At 49.1% G+C, this 15809-nt stretch overlaps 5 protein-coding genes across 5 annotated transcripts; all 5 read right to left on the reverse strand.

The window, feature by feature from the left end:
- Nucleotides 1-46: 46 nt before the first annotated feature.
- On the reverse strand, nt 47-5322 carry BC939DRAFT_488856 (uncharacterized protein). The gene is made up of 3 exons (XM_051559398.1): nt 5216-5322; nt 4113-5074; nt 47-3101 (listed from the first exon to the last, which is right to left on the reverse strand). The coding sequence occupies exons 2-3, from the start codon at nt 4980-4982 to the stop codon at nt 336-338; spliced, it is 3636 nt and encodes a 1211-aa protein (XP_051417504.1). The 5' UTR covers nt 4983-5074; nt 5216-5322; the 3' UTR covers nt 47-335.
- A 960-nt stretch (nt 5323-6282) lies between these two features.
- On the reverse strand, nt 6283-9687 carry BC939DRAFT_488857 (uncharacterized protein). The gene is made up of 5 exons (XM_051559399.1): nt 8776-9687; nt 8414-8665; nt 7245-8322; nt 7033-7133; nt 6283-6902 (listed from the first exon to the last, which is right to left on the reverse strand). Exons 1-5 carry the CDS (start codon nt 9343-9345, stop codon nt 6729-6731), a joined length of 2175 nt encoding a protein of 724 aa, XP_051417505.1. The 5' UTR covers nt 9346-9687; the 3' UTR covers nt 6283-6728.
- BC939DRAFT_405581 (acyl-CoA dehydrogenase/oxidase) lies at nt 9688-12207 on the reverse strand. Its single transcript, XM_051552829.1, has 6 exons — nt 12010-12207; nt 11798-11872; nt 11477-11540; nt 11210-11351; nt 9881-11120; nt 9688-9793 (listed from the first exon to the last, which is right to left on the reverse strand). The coding sequence occupies exons 1-6, from the start codon at nt 12055-12057 to the stop codon at nt 9761-9763; spliced, it is 1602 nt and encodes a 533-aa protein (XP_051417506.1). The 5' UTR covers nt 12058-12207; the 3' UTR covers nt 9688-9760.
- A 1594-nt stretch (nt 12208-13801) lies between these two features.
- Nucleotides 13802-14419, reverse strand: BC939DRAFT_498447 (uncharacterized protein; the record flags this gene model as incomplete). The annotated part of the gene is made up of 1 exon (XM_051559815.1): nt 13802-14419. One exon carries the CDS (start codon nt 14417-14419, stop codon nt 13802-13804), a length of 618 nt encoding a protein of 205 aa, XP_051417507.1.
- Nucleotides 14420-14963: 544 nt separating this feature from the next.
- On the reverse strand, nt 14964-15524 carry BC939DRAFT_472603 (uncharacterized protein; the record flags this gene model as incomplete). The annotated part of the gene is made up of 1 exon (XM_051558290.1): nt 14964-15524. The coding sequence occupies one exon, from the start codon at nt 15522-15524 to the stop codon at nt 14964-14966; it is 561 nt and encodes a 186-aa protein (XP_051417508.1).
- Between the last annotated feature and the right edge of the window lie 285 nt (nt 15525-15809).

The following is a 15809-nucleotide window of genomic DNA, read 5'->3' on the forward strand; positions in this document are numbered from 1 at the left end:
TGAAACAGGTGCTTTGTTTCAACGTTCATTAGCATCAACAAACTGAGGCGAGACGGCATTATCTACAATGAATGGAAGGCAGAACGGGAAAGGGCTATTTCCCTGTCGACCAGATGTCGATAGTCGGAAGGGTGCATTAAAGGGGTATGATATAAACAGGACACGTCTGAACGTGGGACTATGGACATGAAGATTGAGGGAGGAACATTACAAGCATTATGCCTACGAAGGCGTCATATACAAGGATGGAGAGAGAGAGAGTGGAGAGAGAGAGAGTGGAGAGAGTCATGGTGATGGTGTCGCCAAAAGATCGTTAAAAGGTCGTTAAAAAATACTCAAAGCGTACATCGCAGCGTCACTTTGTGGTTCTTGGATGCCTGTATCGCCCTATGCAGATCCTCATCCGTCTTCAAGGCCATGCCCAGATCTGACATGTGGTGAAGCGATCCTGAAGAGCAGGAGGCAGGACCTGACACGGGCGACGTCGGTGTCGATGGTGTCACAGGCGTGTTCAAAGTCGACGACGACGTCGATGTTGACGAGGGCATCACCCAAACTAGATCAAACTCCCCCGGCAGCTGGATATTCGACTTCATCAGCTTCGTCTCCACCCGTGTCCTCAGTTCCTGAAGAGTCAGCACAAAGCTCTTGTCCTCCAACACCTGCAATGCTATAATCGTGTCTGCATCGATCACAACCTTAAACGTCGTGGCAACTGTGGAGGACGTGGCGATAGAAGGCTGTTGGACAGGGAACATGTTTGCGAGCGTGGGGACTGTGAGACTTGATTTTCGGCGCTGCTGTTGCGAGCTGGCGTTCTTCAAGATCCCGACGGGCTGTTTGGACGACATGGAAGGCGAATGAAGACTGGTAGTCGATTCACGGCGCGGTGAGCGCTTCTTGGCAGCGCCGGCCCTTGAGCCGTCGACTGACTGAGCAAAAATGGATGAAGATGAAGATCCGACTTCAGAGATAATGGGCAAGAAGCCGCCCGGTGCAGAGACAGAGTGCGTCATTCCAGACTTGGATCCCTTCTTTCTTCCTGAAGACGGTGAACCCATGGCATCTGAAGAGCTAATCGTCGTCGTCGATCTGTTCCTGGTCGCCGGAGCCGGAGTCAGATCAGGCGCAGTCCGATCCACTTTTGCACTGCTACCATTGATGCTACCCTGAGTCGTAGTCATAGGGGCCATCATCGCGTGCGACTTCTCCTTCTTGTGCAAAGATCCCCCTAGCTCCACAAGGACAAGTGCCGAAGCTGCTGAAGACGAAAAGGCTGGGAAAGACTGTTGACTGAACGACGAAGATTGCACTCCCGAGACCTTGACCAGCGAGTGGAGATGCGTGTTCGCCTCCGCGTTCGGGTTCGTACGGTTCCATGGAGCGATCAGAACGGCAGGTGTTGAAGAAACTGACATGGATCTGGCGCTGGACCTGTTACCGCTCACTATATGGCCATTCGAATTGCTGCCATTCCTATTTCCAGACACCGGAGAGATCGCATTGTTGGACCCAGACGTATTCGATGGCGACATGCTATCACTTCCCCAGTAATTCAGGCTGGAGATAGCGGACATGGTTTTTGAGTGCGTCATCGTCAGCTTTCGTGGACGGTCCTCTAGTTCACGTGTAGTCGGTGTCGTCGCCATTGCGCTCTCACCGACAACAGTCTGCGGGCTGGAGAATGCCGATGCGTTGCCATTGCTGGTGCCTTCAGGTGTCGTAGGGCTAATTGGGGAATTGGGCGAGTTGGCAGTACTTGTGTTGCTAGTAACGGACGGGATCCTGTTCCAAGGCGGGATCACATTCTTTGATGACAGCGGCTGCATCGTGACTTCAGGGCGGAATACAATGGTCTTGGAGCGCTTCATAATCCTTGATTTTGCTGATTTTGCTGAGCTGGGCATGCGAAGCAAAGACGCGCTGTTTCCTGTGCTTGGTGAAATCGCGCTGGTCGCAGAACTGGGCCCAGATTTGGTTCCTAATGCTGTTGATTGGTCAGCCTGGTTCGTCTGGGCGTCCTGAGAGGCCTGGCTGTCTTGTGTTTGCTGCTGCTTTTGCGAGCGTGAAGAAGTGGAGCGTGATGAATTGGAGCGTCGGAGAGACTTGAACTTCTTTATCGTGCGTGTCGAAATGTCCTTGCTAGTCTCCGGCTCTGAACCCACTGCTGTCGTACTGCTACTTGTGGGTTTACTGATATCAACCATAGTGACAGCGCCGGGTTCGGTAGGAGAAGCCATCTCGGAGTCCACATCGTGCACTATGGACGGGTGCTGTGTTCCTGAGAGCTGTGTCAGTGGAAAGGATGTCCACTCCGAGCCCAGGGGACGATCCGTTTTGAGGGTAGATAACAAGGCAGAGGAAGGTTGATATGTGGAGGGATTTTGAATAGTCATGATCGTTTTCGCGTCAGGGGCATGGGCAATAGATGTGGTGGAAGTGAAAGAAGAAGATGAACAAGTCGAACTCTTTCTTGAAATACTGTTTTGCTCATTAGGCAGATTAGTGATGGGAGTAGGAGAAGAAGCAGGACATTGAACCGTTGGTGTGGATCGGACCTTGTCGGCCGGCGATGTAGTTGACAAAGTCCTTGACAAAGCCCTTGTCAAAGCCGTTGACGCCCTGCTTTCCTGATTCTCGTCCTGGCTCTCCTCCTTGATCGCCCGCTCCTGAATGCTCTCGCGCGCTCGGACGACCGTTAGAGAGGGCTCGATAGATGCATTGAGTTTAATCGAGATGGGCTGTACAGTGGCAATCGAATTTAGCGCCAAGGGGTCTCGGTCCTCATGTCGAAGACGTATCTCCATGTCGGTCTTCCAAATCCCAAAAAACTCGGCCACAAGGCGCGAATTTGAGATAGTTGGCCCGAGAATAAAGAGATTCTGCAGGTATCGGTCGAGCTCAGCTTTGCGTTGGAGGCACACGGCCTTGGTTACAAATAGCACCAAACTCGACTTGAGACGCGGAAGGCTGGCTGCGGATAAGGCATTAGCTTGGCCATTAGCAGCCATGGCATGGGTGCGCTTGCTTGGACTTCCAGCCGTTGAAAGCGTGGCCCTTTCCATAGGAGCGGATGAACCCGAGGCAGAGGACGAGTTATCCTACGATGGTTGCATGAGCCGTTATATTACAAAGAGACTCGGGTCGTTAGGAGGCAATGTACAAGGTAAAATCGGCCAAACAGTGCAATTGCAGCTGCAGAGGTGCCGACGCCAATGCCATTGACCGCAGACAACAAAAAATAAGGGGAGGATGACATGAAAATATAATTAAAGGAGTTATAGGAAATAATAAAAAAACCAATCGCACGCGCAAATATGTCCAGGATGGTCGATATGGAGGATGCTCAGTATGTTATGCGAGCCTCTCTTTGTTTGCATTCTTTTTTTTTTTTTTCTTTTTTTAAGGATCGCTTGCCAATTCGTTTCATCCGCATCGTAAGGAACGACCTAGACACAGCATAGCAACAACGAAAGAAAGGATGCAATGGAAGAAACAAGCACGGTACGGCACATCAAACTGGGCCTTCCTGGACGAATCAAGTGCACGCATCGCCATTCCCTCAGAACACCATATAAATCTCGATAGAATCAAAATGTCCACTTCACACCTTTCATGAAACACAAAAACCCTCAGTGTCCAGCGATTGTCGAGTTCGGCTCGTATTAGCCGGATATACCTCAACAGCAAACAACAGGATCCGAAGGAGCATCCTTATCCACATATCCAAAAAAAAAAGAAAAAAAAAAGAAAAGAAAAGAAAGCACCTAAAGACGTCCTTCCAAATAGATTTGTATATACTCCAAACTTCCAATGTCGTCTTGTTTGATAGGCACGCTCACAGACACAGAATTAACTTTCATGAATTGCTCTAAGACCCTTTTTGGATCTCATTTCCCCGGACAAATTTCCTTGCCTTCCTTCCCTTTCTACTATTCTTTTTCTCTCTCTCATGTACACAGCCATGTAAACAGATAAAGGTGGCAAAAAGAAGAGTTGGGGGATTGGAGGGAGGGAGGGAGGGGGGGTACCCTACTTGTTCGCTAATTACAGATCCGATCGCGGGGGAGGTGCGAACAACAAAAACAAAAAATAAACGCGCGTTCACTCACAGGAGTCGTAGTACCGGCACAAAACGGAGAATCCTTAGAATCCTGTCCAGGTCCAGGTCCGGGTCCGGGTCCGGGTCCGGGCCCCTTCGACGCCGCCAGGTTCGGGAACTCCTCCTCGAGCTGATCCGCAAAGTCCGCGACATCCTCATAACTTCGATAGATTTTATAGGCCTTTCGAGGAATCGACGTGTTCCTCTCACCGGTTCTGGCTCCTGATCCGCCATCGGTCTTCTTTGGGGTCATGGCCAGGATCTTCAGATCGCAGGGACGGACCTGAATCGTGTACCATGCTTTCTGGTCCGACGTCCGTCTTTCGATCCCCACTACTGATGCGCTCATCACGGGCGGTGCCAGTTTCACACCAGAGTAAAATGCTGTAGTCGAGGTCGTGGTCAAAGATGTCGAGATATTCATATTCATCATGGGTCTGTGAGTTGTGTCAGATTCGCTTGGCCTTCTAGTTCCGCTGACGATCGAACGGACTGTGAGGCCACTGTTATTGTCGCTGTGGTTGTCTGTGCTGAGGGATCTTGTAGAGTACGGACGAGCATTTGGGTCGATAGCTACAGTAGTCCTAATGGTGGAGGAATTGAAATTGGTTCTTTCATGATGTTTGCAATTACTGCTCAAAGAATGAGGCTTCTGTGCTTGGTTCTCTATGGTGGATTGATGGTGGCCATCGCAGTGGATGCTATGTTCAAAATGATTGCGCTGTTGCATTGGTTGAGGTTCACAATGGCGGCACTGGCTGTCGTTGACCTTAGATAATGGAATACGGTGGCATCTTTGGGCGGTGGTGAGATCCCGGTGATGGTCAGACAGGCGCCTATGAGTCAACCCTGGCCCCGATTGACCGGTCGTTGAAGGCATGGTGGTGAGGCGCTGTATCCGTTTTTAGCACTATGCCTTCAGCTGAGACTGATGAAGGGGTATATGTACAGGGATTATATTACAGTGATCCCCTAGGAAAAATAATAATAATTGTCGCGACGTGTTATTCGTGTGTACTACTCAAGTGTGATGTGGTTGATAGACTGAGAGTGGGAGAGAGAAAAAGACGTCTTTTTTTGCAAATGAGAGCTGTTGCTGGAATGAGGACTTACAGGCAGTCGCAAGGGTGGAATGAGCGTGTGTGATGATTCTTACAATGAGGAAAAAGTGAATGCGAACTTGAAAGTAAGTGTTTAGTGCTGGTTTTTTTCAGTGGAGTTGTATGCATGGAATATATTTGTCCTTTTGGAAGCGGCGGGTGTTATATACGAATGAGTGGCAGAACCGGCATGAACTGGAACAGACGGGAAATGAATGAATTGCAGTTGAATGAGAAATGAAAGCCCATCGGACTAGAATCCATCCATCCCAATGACAGCATCAGGACATTGCAGACGAACCGACAACAAGGACAGGACCAGACAAGCGTGGGGGAATACAAACACTCAATTGAGTTAGTTAGTCCATTGTAAAAGGGTCGTCTTTTTGAATAGCCCATCTGAAGCCCCAACAGACCATGACACAATGTGTGTTGACAAACAACATCCACGCGTGCCACTTTTGTAAGCTGCAGTCTTTTTTTTTTTTGGTCGCTGTTTTTCTTTACCATCGCATGTTTATGGAAACAGCATACTGACAACCTCCGAATTAGAGACCAGTAAGCTTTTTCCTGCGTGTCTGCGTGCCTGCGTGCCTGCGCACGAGCCTTTTGTAGAGAAACTTTAAATGAGGCGCCATCGCATGACCGTATATTCGGGCTCATAGATTGAACGTAGTCCACATGCTCATACAATAAAAACAACAACAGCGCAGCACTCGTGCACTCGCAACAAAAAAAAAAAAAAAAAAAAAAACAATGCTTATGCGCTTCCAAAGCACGAGATGATGCTTGCTTACATTAGACAACCCATGCATGTGCATCCCTCCCTACATCAGATAGTCGTAATCCAATTCGGAAAATCAGAATTCTTGTCTAGTCTTGCCACCCCCAAGTAAAGGATGTTTGTTCGATCGTCGTTCTCATGAGCTGTCCATAACAAAAACCACAGTGCTGGAAAAACAGAGACGCGGCTTTTGTCCCCCTGCCAATTTTTGCATGTGGATTCCATCTTGTTGCATAATCCGTTAAAAAGCAACCACTACCCTCTCCCTCGTTTTTTTTTTTAGTCCTTTCCTTCACTTTTTTCTTGTTCTTCGCGCTCCTAGTTGTCCGTGGTGTGTGAACAATGCATACCATACGATCGCCATAAAGGCCGATGTAAACGAAAGCGAGGAAGAGATAACGCTGTCACTTGCAGGGTTTATCTGAAATGCCTTTTTCCCCATCATTCCAATCGATCCAGACTGGTCTTTAACAATCAAAGGCAGGGCAGATGGCGATCCTCTTCTTATCATAGCATGCATCCGTCCCTCTAGTAGATAGCCCCCCCAACCAACCAACCAACCAACCAACCAACCAACCAACCAACCAACCAACCAACCAACCAACCAACGGGTGCTCCTATTCACTTCCTTATCATGAGACGAACGGGAATTGTAGAGCGGACTACAATGCATATGAAGTGACAAAAAAAAAAGGCCCGCGCTAGAGAAAATCGCCCTGTATTGAAAACCACTCGCATTTCTTTAATAAGCAGTATAAGGACTGTAACTGAACCTCCGCCTGTTGTTCAGAATCCATTGCCGACAATGTCCTTTCGACAGCTCTGGATGCAGAAGCTGCCAGCGCATTACTTCCTCGAGGTCGTACTGTACAGTTGGGCTTAATCTGTTGCCGAGTATAGACGCTAGTTCAGTTGCCTATGAGGTGAGCGGAGGGAGATAACAGTAGGATATCAATAATATATCGTGGGCAGTCTTGGTTCCACAGCGTTATCTTCATTAGAAATATAAAAAAAAAATACCGCTTTACAATAGCAGTGCTACTTACTTCAAAAAGAGGCCTCCACTCACAGCAGTGCTCAACCCCATACGATTCTGCTTTTGCCAGAAAACTGTTGTACTTTGCAATCGCGCCTTTTGCCTCTTCATCTATGCGATACAATTTCGTGAGAAATAAAAAAAATAACAATTAACAATTACATTTAAATTTTCCGCTGGAGGAGTCTTCTGTCTTTATCGTACTTCACAATGCGTACTTACCTAGGATACCCTGCTTGAGCTGCTCATACTTTGGAAGCAACTCAACACCAAGCGCCATGAGGATCCTGCATGGCCACGTCCTTGCGGCATATGGAACAAACCCAATATCCCGGATCATCATGCCGATTGTCGCCCACTCCTTGCTTCGCTGCTCCTCATCCGATGGGATATCCATTGAGATCGAGCGCACAGTCTCCTGTACTTCATCGATACACCTCAGGATCTTGGCTACATGCTGCACTTGAATACTCCGGGGTCGGAGATTATTCTTGTTGATCCACGTAGGCACATATACGTCCTTTCCGTTGACAGTCGCTATCATATCGCGGTATGGATACAGCAACGATGCCATGAACATGTTTCGTTTTAGACGCTCAGGTCGAGTCTCTTCTTTTCTGGGAGCGATCAACGGGATATTCTCTGGTGGCTCTGTTTTGACCATCGGGCACAAATGACTCGTCGTCCCAAGACCACGTATCCGTTCCAGCAGGAGTTCCTGAATAACATCCTTCTTTGGCGAAAACGCGGTATGATCGAAATTATCCTCGCTCGCCACTGTTGAATTGATCCTCAAAATACATTCCATGATCCACATCAGCTTGTACGCATCCTCAACATCGCGTCTCTCGCCACGCACGGCCGAGATGCCCTTGACAAGGATGCTGGGCTCTGGCACCGGAAAGACCAGGTCGTATAGGTCCAGCTCACGCAGCAATCGAACTGCGGTACTCCTGCTTGGGCCACCACCATCCAACATCTTCTCGATTTCATTTCCAATACGTTCTTTAGAGATCTTGGTCCCGAGTGCTTCCCTTATCCTTGGATCGAGGATGGCGTTCCGGACGTCCTCTGCGATCTGGAACTGAAATTTCGCTGCGAAGCGGATGCATCGCAAGACACGAAGTGGATCCTGCCAAAATGTTTCGTACGCCCTGAGAGGAGTCCTGATGATTCCATCCCGAAGATCCTTCAGCCCTCTTCCAGTGTAATCCTCAACAGATTTGGTACGGATGTTGTAGAAGAGTGCGTTGATAGTAAAGTCCCGATGGTGTGCATCCTCTTCCGGTGACCCGAATACCTATAATAGATGCCATAATGAAGGGGTTAGTTAGCAAATCGATCGAGAGTGTAGTCAGAACTATGCAGGGTAAACAGACAGGAGTACTTACGATTTCATTAGAGAACCTATCTGGATCAACATAGGTTTCGGATCGAAGGTTTGCAAAGTCGATCGGCACGCCAAGCATACCCATGGTAGCCGTTTCTAGATGTTTACCCTTTGCCGGGTTGACACTAATCCTTGTGATCATTCTTTGAGAGTGTCCATTCGACTCCATGTATTTCGCGACGAGTTGGGCGAAATCGTAGCCTATCATCGAGTCCACCCCAATGTCGATATCCGTGCAAGAAAGACCTAGAAGCTACAGATTATTATTATTATTATTTTATGGAATGATGGTTAATAGTTGAATAAATCGCTTCCATCTTCCCGCGCAATGGAGCAGGACACATTCGTCTTCATAAGGCATACCTTGTCGCGCACCCATCCACCAGCGATACGAAGCTCAATGCGTTTGCCTGTCTTGGACTCATACTCCCTAGCGACATTATTCAGTATCCGGCAGACCTTGTTCTCCCTCGTTCCTAGCTGAATGGCCATGGGTCTCCATTTTGGCGGTGTACCCCTCACCGAACCCTTTTCGTCGGCTACGTCCGCAGTGAGATCTGTTGCACTCCCGCTCTCTGGCGTCGTCGTCACAGTACTGAATTGCCGGCTGAAAAACGCGCTTTCTATATAGTCTCCAGACCGGATTCCCGCAGTGGTGATGCCAGCGGCGTTCAATGGGTCGCATTTAGCGCGGGACCCCCATAAGGGTGGTCCTCCTGGGAGGGCTCCAGATTGCTTCGCAGATGAGGCTGAATTCGTGCGAAAGAGACGCGTGTAGGATGCGATACGGGTTGCTTTGGTATATATTGGTGTGTGAAGCAATCGGTATCTGGGGCCGAGGCTATGTCGCAAGTACCCGGCTGCGGTAAAGGAGATGGAGGGTGTCAGTAGCGAGGAGGACAGGGTTGAAGTTTTGGTGCAGGGTGCTCTCATTCAAAAAATAGCGCGCAGTTGATCTGACGATGAGAAAGAATCAAAGTTGTTGATGCAGCAAGGATGGGGGCCAGTCGTTTTGAGGGTGTGATGAGGACGATGTGTGCGATTCAAGGCTGGGGAGTCCAACAGAGTCAATCGGACAATCTAGATATGCTTTTGATTAGCGCCACCAAATGTGCGTGGAACAAAAGAAACGCTGCTGTGCCTGAGAAAAGTGCTGCTGCATCATCCTTTAAGGCCCATCGGCTAATTTGAACAATGTCGGGGAATCTCGAGGATGGACGATCGTTCAGACATGGCCATGTCAAAGATGAAATGCGCAAAGTCTAATGTGATTTTGCAGGCATCATTTCTGTTGATAGCAACTGCTCGTTTTTATTTGACAAGGGATTTGGATACATACAATGTTTCTTTACAGCTTGGCACCATACATTGAGGTGGCGACCTATTTTAGTCATGAACAAGAGGTGTTAGAACAATCTTTGAAATACACAAGAAAAACACGCAAAGGAACCATGTATATCGCAGTTACCTTGATAGACTGACGCATGCCCAAGTCCAACATGATTTCCTCGGAGCCTCCGGGAATAGCATAAGCGCGCACTTCACGGTAAATACGCTCGACCTTCTCACCCTGACCACCGCGTGTGTAAGCCAGACCTCCAAAGATCTGAGAGGCCTCGCGAGCACAATATTCGAGTGTCTGTGTAGCCTGTGCCTTGAGCAGTGCAATGGGTCCACCGAGCTTGATCATCTGCAGATCCTCGGGCATGGTGATGGTCTGGAAGATCACATTCTCCGTCCAAGCATGGGTTGCCTCGATCTGACGCGCCATGTGGGCCAACTTGTTGCGCAGGACGGGATGGTTGACGAGCTTGACGCCAAAGGTCTTGCGCTTGCTTCCGTACTTGATGGCCTCCTCCAGACAGACACGGGCAAGACGGTTAGCCTGGATGACGATTCCCATGCGCTCGTGGTTGAAGTTGTTCATGATGTACTTGAATCCACGGTTCTCCTTGCCGACAATGTTGGCGCGGGGGACCTTGACATCCTCAAAGTTGATGTAGGCCGTTCCAGAGGACCAGACACCAGAGCACTTCATCTGACGCGTGCTGACTCCGGGCATGTCACGCTCAATGACCAGCAAACTGACACCGCCCATACCCTCGCCTCCGGTGCGGACAGCAGTCGTGAAGTAGTCGGCAAAGGTTCCGTTGGTGATCCATTTCTTCTCACCGTTGACAATAAATCCATCGCCGTGCTCGTTGGCAACACAGGTCAAGTTGGCGACATCCGAACCAGCAGCGGGCTCAGTAATAGCCAAGCAGATCGTCTTACGTCCAGCCAAGACCTCAGGAACGATGCGGTTCTTGAGCTCCTCGCTGGCATACTTGATAATGGGAGGAAGACCGATTCCGAGACCACCGAGAATGCCCCAGAGGACACCACCAGAGCCGCAGCGGGAGAGCTCGTCAAAGATGATAAAGCCGTGGAAGGCATCAAACTCTTGTGGGGGAACGATAGCGTTATCGCCGCCGCGGAAGAGAGTGGTCTGCTCGATATCGAAATAGTCCGTGGGCAGATGACCATTGCCGGCGACAGCAGCAAGGATACCCATCTCGGCGCACTTCTTGAACAGGAACATGGGCACCTGCTTGGCCTCGTCCCACTCGTGAGTAAAGGGCATGATATCGGTGTCAACAAACTTGCGGACGTATCTCCGGAGGCGACGATGCGAGTCTTTGTAGTAGGGACTGCCCCACTGCTGGTACCTGTTTTTTGTTCGATGCAAAGGATGGATTAGCCGGTGGACTTTACTGGTGCTTCAAGCCAACATCGTACTGGGCAGCAATGGACGTACCAGGATGGATCACCAAAGGGAATCATCTCACCAAACTGGAACTCGTCGTCCTCAGCACCGGATTCAGGGACGACTTGGGCACCCTCCTTGGGTGGCTCACCAATGCTTCCAATGCAGAGAGCGCCATACTTTTCGAGAACGCCTGAATTATTTTGCATTAACAGGTTGTATTGTTGAAGAGGGGGGGTTAGCACATGCATCATTTATAGATCATTTTTATCGTCCTGCAAATGTTTGCTTCAAATAAAGATCATGTAAGAGCCATACCTGGGTTGTGGAAGGCATCGAACTGCTTGGTAGCATCGGTACCGGCATTCTTGAGAATGATTTTCTACAACATGTGTAGGGGGAGGAGAGGGGTCATGATTCAGACGGGCGCTCAGAATTTCCGTTCCTTCCTATTTAAGGTCCTTTCTCCACACTTTTCTCTCGGCGATTGCAAAAACTCCGCCAGAGAACAAAAAAAAAAAAAAAGTCCGGGGTCGAGTGCAACTGCAATCGCGTTGCCACCTCAACGCTCATTCCACTTTTTTTTTTTCCTTCCTTTCTTCCTCGATAGTTGCAAAAGGATCAGCTTTTCAAAGGTACCTTTCCACCGGGATGGTCGTTCAAGAAGTTGGACACGTCATAGACCTTGTCGTGGATGATGACCCAGCAGTCGTTCTAAACAGCAACAACAAAGGAGAAAAAAAAAACGCGAGCAACGGCGTACAAAGCAAAGACACGCGTTAGGAAGATCGCAACTTTTTGGCGCATGCGTGATGTTTTCGGATGCACAAAGCAACGGATGAGCACGGTACCTCGGAGTTGTGGGAAGCGACCTGGCTAACAGAGTAGTATCCGGACATCTTCTGGGAATAGTATGCGTGCAGCTGTTGAGGAATATGAAGAGGGGAGGGAGTAGGGGCAGAGCGAGTACGGGAAAAGTGTCTAAGAGGAGGAAAAGAAAGAAAGAAAGGGAAAAAAGAAAAGGGGCTCTGGCATATAAAGGACTGAGGATATGGGTGTGTGGAGAGTGCGTCCGGGGAGGCGACAAATAAGGACATCGTCTGGATCGATCGCACCAGGGCTGCCCACGATGTCTCGGAGGAGCAGCAGGAGCTCTGATCGAGAGAACGCAGACACCGGGGACGGGCGCCACCCTCTCCATCCATCCAATGTCCATCCAGTATCCATCCTGTATCCATCCATTGCCATTTCCCTCGCCATCGCATCCATGGGCTGCGTTTGTTCATATCCCGAGTGCACGTCTGTGGCCTCCTCCTCCACCCCGCTTGGTCCAGCCACGTCCTCAAGGTTTTCTAATCTCCCCCTCCTCCCCCTTTAATGCTCTCATTCCATCTATCCTCAATCCTGCGTACTTTCTCCACTCGATTCGACTCCACTCGACGACTCTCAGCGTGCTTCCGTGGTTGGGGGTTGTTTGTGTGTATTTGTATCTGTGTGTATTTGTGTGTGTGTGTGTGTGTGTGTGTGTGTAAGAGAGCGTAGATACGGCATAGTGCCGTTGCTGTTGCTGTTGCTGGTTGCACAGAGAAGGGCCCGATATCATATGAAAACGAGCCTTTTGTATTTGTTGTCTCACTCCCAGGAAGCATATGCTTGGCTGGCCCATCTTGCATTTCTGGCGGAAATATGAACCCAAGTCAGGCGCACCAAAGATGGGCTGACATCAACCCAGAAGACGCACTAGGGGGAGGCGCTTTCCCGTGCCCCTCCTCCTAAACCCGCACCATCTGAATCGAATCTCAGGGGGGTCCCTGTCCATTTCCCCCCACTCGTAAACCTCTTTTTGCTGCACTAGGAGACCGGAAATCCCGAGCTCGGTTCTCACGGGGGGTTCGGAGATGCCGAACGTCTGGACGCATGGGCCTGGATAAAACGCTCTTTAATGCAGTGCTCCATGGATCCCCTAAGTCTGCACTCAGCGCATCGCGCACTCGCTGATGGACGCTGATGGAGCAAAATCTATCTCAGTAACACGCAGAGGACAAAGGCCGGATCCTGGCGTGTTCGGATTTATTTGTTGTAGTTGTCCACGGACAAGGCACAAAAAGTCCGTTGTGTTTGTTGACACCCATCCCCGAGTGCAGCATTGGCTGCACCCATTGGCGCACACAATTGAGAGCAGCGATCGATTTGTGGAGATGACTCGTGTTCCTTGGCTGATATGCTAGACTGTTAGGCTACATACACGCTACCATTACCCTCAAGTGCACAGTAAACAAACGCGATCTACTTGTACAGCTTATGTATGGCCATCTACGCACGCCATATAGACTCTGCCTTTTTTTCTTGTCCGTCCGCCCTTTGTAGTGGTCACTTCATATCCCAATAACGCCTTTTACTTTTTTTCAATATGGTGTTTGTGTCTCCTTTGCTGACCTTGACCGAACAATAACACCTACAGCCAATCGGCAGCGGGGAAAACACCATTCCTGTCCTCCGCAGTTTTCTACTACTAGGACCATCCACTTATCGTCAGAACACAAGATGCAAGTCTCAAGAAGAACAAGCGGGACTTTATTTGCAGATTCATTCCAAGGACATCAACAGACTGACAGATACATCCTGAACCCGTCAAAAAGCCTTCTATTCGAACACTTCCATGCCATGCATGCCCTTGATCGCACGCACCAGTATCACTTCTTTGACAGGGATTTCAAACGAAAATCGCGTATCCTTCATGTTTGCAAGAAAGGACTTGAGCTTGTCCTTCTTCATACTAGTCTCATACACCTTGTACGTTTCCTCGTCCCTGATGCCGTCGACGATGATACGGAACTCGAGCTTGATTCCCTTGGCGCCACCGGCCTGACGGACACAGTCGTTTAATTTGGACATCAGGACCAAGTCTTCATCCAAGACAACGCCTCTTTGCATCACATAGTACATTCTGAAATCATAATCAGCCTTCAAGGTATCAATAAACGCATGGGTGCGGACCCTGGTGATCTCCTCATGTGGGTGTAGAAGGTATGGAACATCCATCAACACGGCAGGTCGGCCTCGGACTGAGATCCACGCCTCCGAGACCTCGTCGATCGGTCCATCCTTGAATTTCTCGCCAAAAGGAAAGTCTCCACCGATTAGCTCAATCAAAGAATTCTCCAAGAGGAGGGACCTACCGATGAACATCACAGCGAGCGTGCGCATATCCTTCGACTGCTTGTTTTGCCCCAGTAGCTTGAGCTTCATGGCTTTGATCATGATGGCTGGTGTGGTGGAAGAAACGAATGGGATAATTGAAAGTGAAGCGGCGTAGGAAGGAAAGGAAAGGAAAGAAGGGAAGGGAAGGAAAGAGTGTTGTGAATGGCCGTTTGCTAACAAGCTAGTATTTATACTACTTTGCCTGCTTTTTTCTATTCTGGAGAGATCCATAGTGGTTGCGCCTTTCCAACAACAGCGACATGAAGCCTTTCCGTGGCATTCAGGCTTTTTTTTTTCCCAGTTCGTAACGCATCGTTTGAATACAAGCAACGCTTTTGTCGGCCTTGAACGGCGAGTGCCAACTTTGACAATTGAGTGCAGGACAGTGTGGTGTATTCATTTTTGCAACGAGAGACAACGCTTATAATGGGTGGACCGTGCTGTTACTTAGGAACAGTGGAGCTTAATTTTTACAGAAAAGATGGTCTGAAAAAAAAAAGAACGACAACGACGACGACGACTTTTATTGAAGATCTTTGCAGGAACACAGCATCATGTCTCTATGAAAAATCCCGACAGTTTCAGCCACGCCTAATTAGTCTTGTCAGACCCGCACCAACAATACGCCGTCGACCTTGATCTCAGAACAAACCCCCTTGGTCTTCATCGACGCGAAGAAGGACCTGAAATTATCCCTCACAAAGTTCTCTTCGTACATCCTGTACATCCTGTCATCCTCAATTTGGTCGACTATAACCCTAAACTCGGTCTTGGCTCCATCAGCACCAGCTTGCCTAATGCACATTTCTATCTTGGACATCGAAACTAGATCCTCAGCTCTCAAGCCTTCGTCACAGGCTTGAGCGAAGAAACTGACCTTGTAGTCATACCCTTTCTTCAGGGCCTTCATGAGCGCATTAGCATCCTTCTCAGACCAGCCTCCATCGGACTTGAATAGACCTGGGATGTCGATTAGCACCGCAGGTTTTCCATTCAGAGTGATCCTGGCCATGGTGGTCCCCTCAGAGTCGCTCTCCAAGAACTCGACTCCAGAGGAAAAGTCACGAGCTGCCTGCGGGAGAAGAGTACTCTCTCCGCTGCCAGGGTTGCCAAAAAACATCACAGCGACCATGCGCTCCTCGGTGTTGAGACTCTGCTCTGCCATGGCTTGAAATGAAAAAAAAAAAAAAAAAAAAAAAAAAAAAAATGCTGATGTACGAAGAATTGATCTGCTAAGAAGCTGTGTTGGGAGAACTGGGCGTAGAAAAGAAGTAGTAATGATAGTGTTCTTTCGCACGAGCGGTGGTATTTATACAGCGAGAAATGGTGCTGGGCATATATATCCTTTTCAGTTGATGCGCTTTTTACAAGCCTTGCTTTTTTTAACTATTTGTGTGCCTCAGGAACGACTACGAGAAAGTGTTAACAATGACTTACCCTACACCCAAGC

This window comes from Gamsiella multidivaricata (assembly GCF_025024155.1).
Source record: "Gamsiella multidivaricata strain RSA 2152 chromosome Unknown BC939scaffold_2, whole genome shotgun sequence".
NCBI classification, from domain to species: Eukaryota; Fungi; Mortierellomycota; class Mortierellomycetes; order Mortierellales; family Mortierellaceae; genus Gamsiella; species Gamsiella multidivaricata.

Excerpts from the sequence above, each read along its gene's own strand:
- BC939DRAFT_488856 (XM_051559398.1), bottom strand. The coding sequence starts at position 4,982 with ATGCCTTCAACGACCGGTCAATCGGGGCCAGGGTTGACTCATAGGCGC. Across the intron at positions 3,102-4,112 it reads GTGCCGGTACTACGACTCCT|GATAACTCGTCCTCTGCCTC; the intron begins GTGAGTGAACGC and ends CAACCATCGTAG.
- BC939DRAFT_488857 (XM_051559399.1), bottom strand. The coding sequence starts at position 9,345 with ATGAGAGCACCCTGCACCAAAACTTCAACCCTGTCCTCCTCGCTACTG. Across the intron at positions 8,323-8,413 it reads ATAGGTTCTCTAATGAAATC|GTATTCGGGTCACCGGAAGA; the intron begins GTAAGTACTCCT and ends CATCTATTATAG. Across the intron at positions 6,903-7,032 it reads AGTGGAGGCCTCTTTTTGAA|GCAACTGAACTAGCGTCTAT; the intron begins GTAAGTAGCACT and ends CTCACCTCATAG.
- BC939DRAFT_405581 (XM_051552829.1), bottom strand. The coding sequence starts at position 12,057 with ATGTCCGGATACTACTCTGTTAGCCAGGTCGCTTCCCACAACTCCGAG. Across the intron at positions 11,873-12,009 it reads TCGCTTCCCACAACTCCGAG|AACGACTGCTGGGTCATCAT; the intron begins GTACCGTGCTCA and ends GTTGCTGTTTAG. Across the intron at positions 11,121-11,209 it reads CCCTTTGGTGATCCATCCTG|GTACCAGCAGTGGGGCAGTC; the intron begins GTACGTCCATTG and ends AACAAAAAACAG.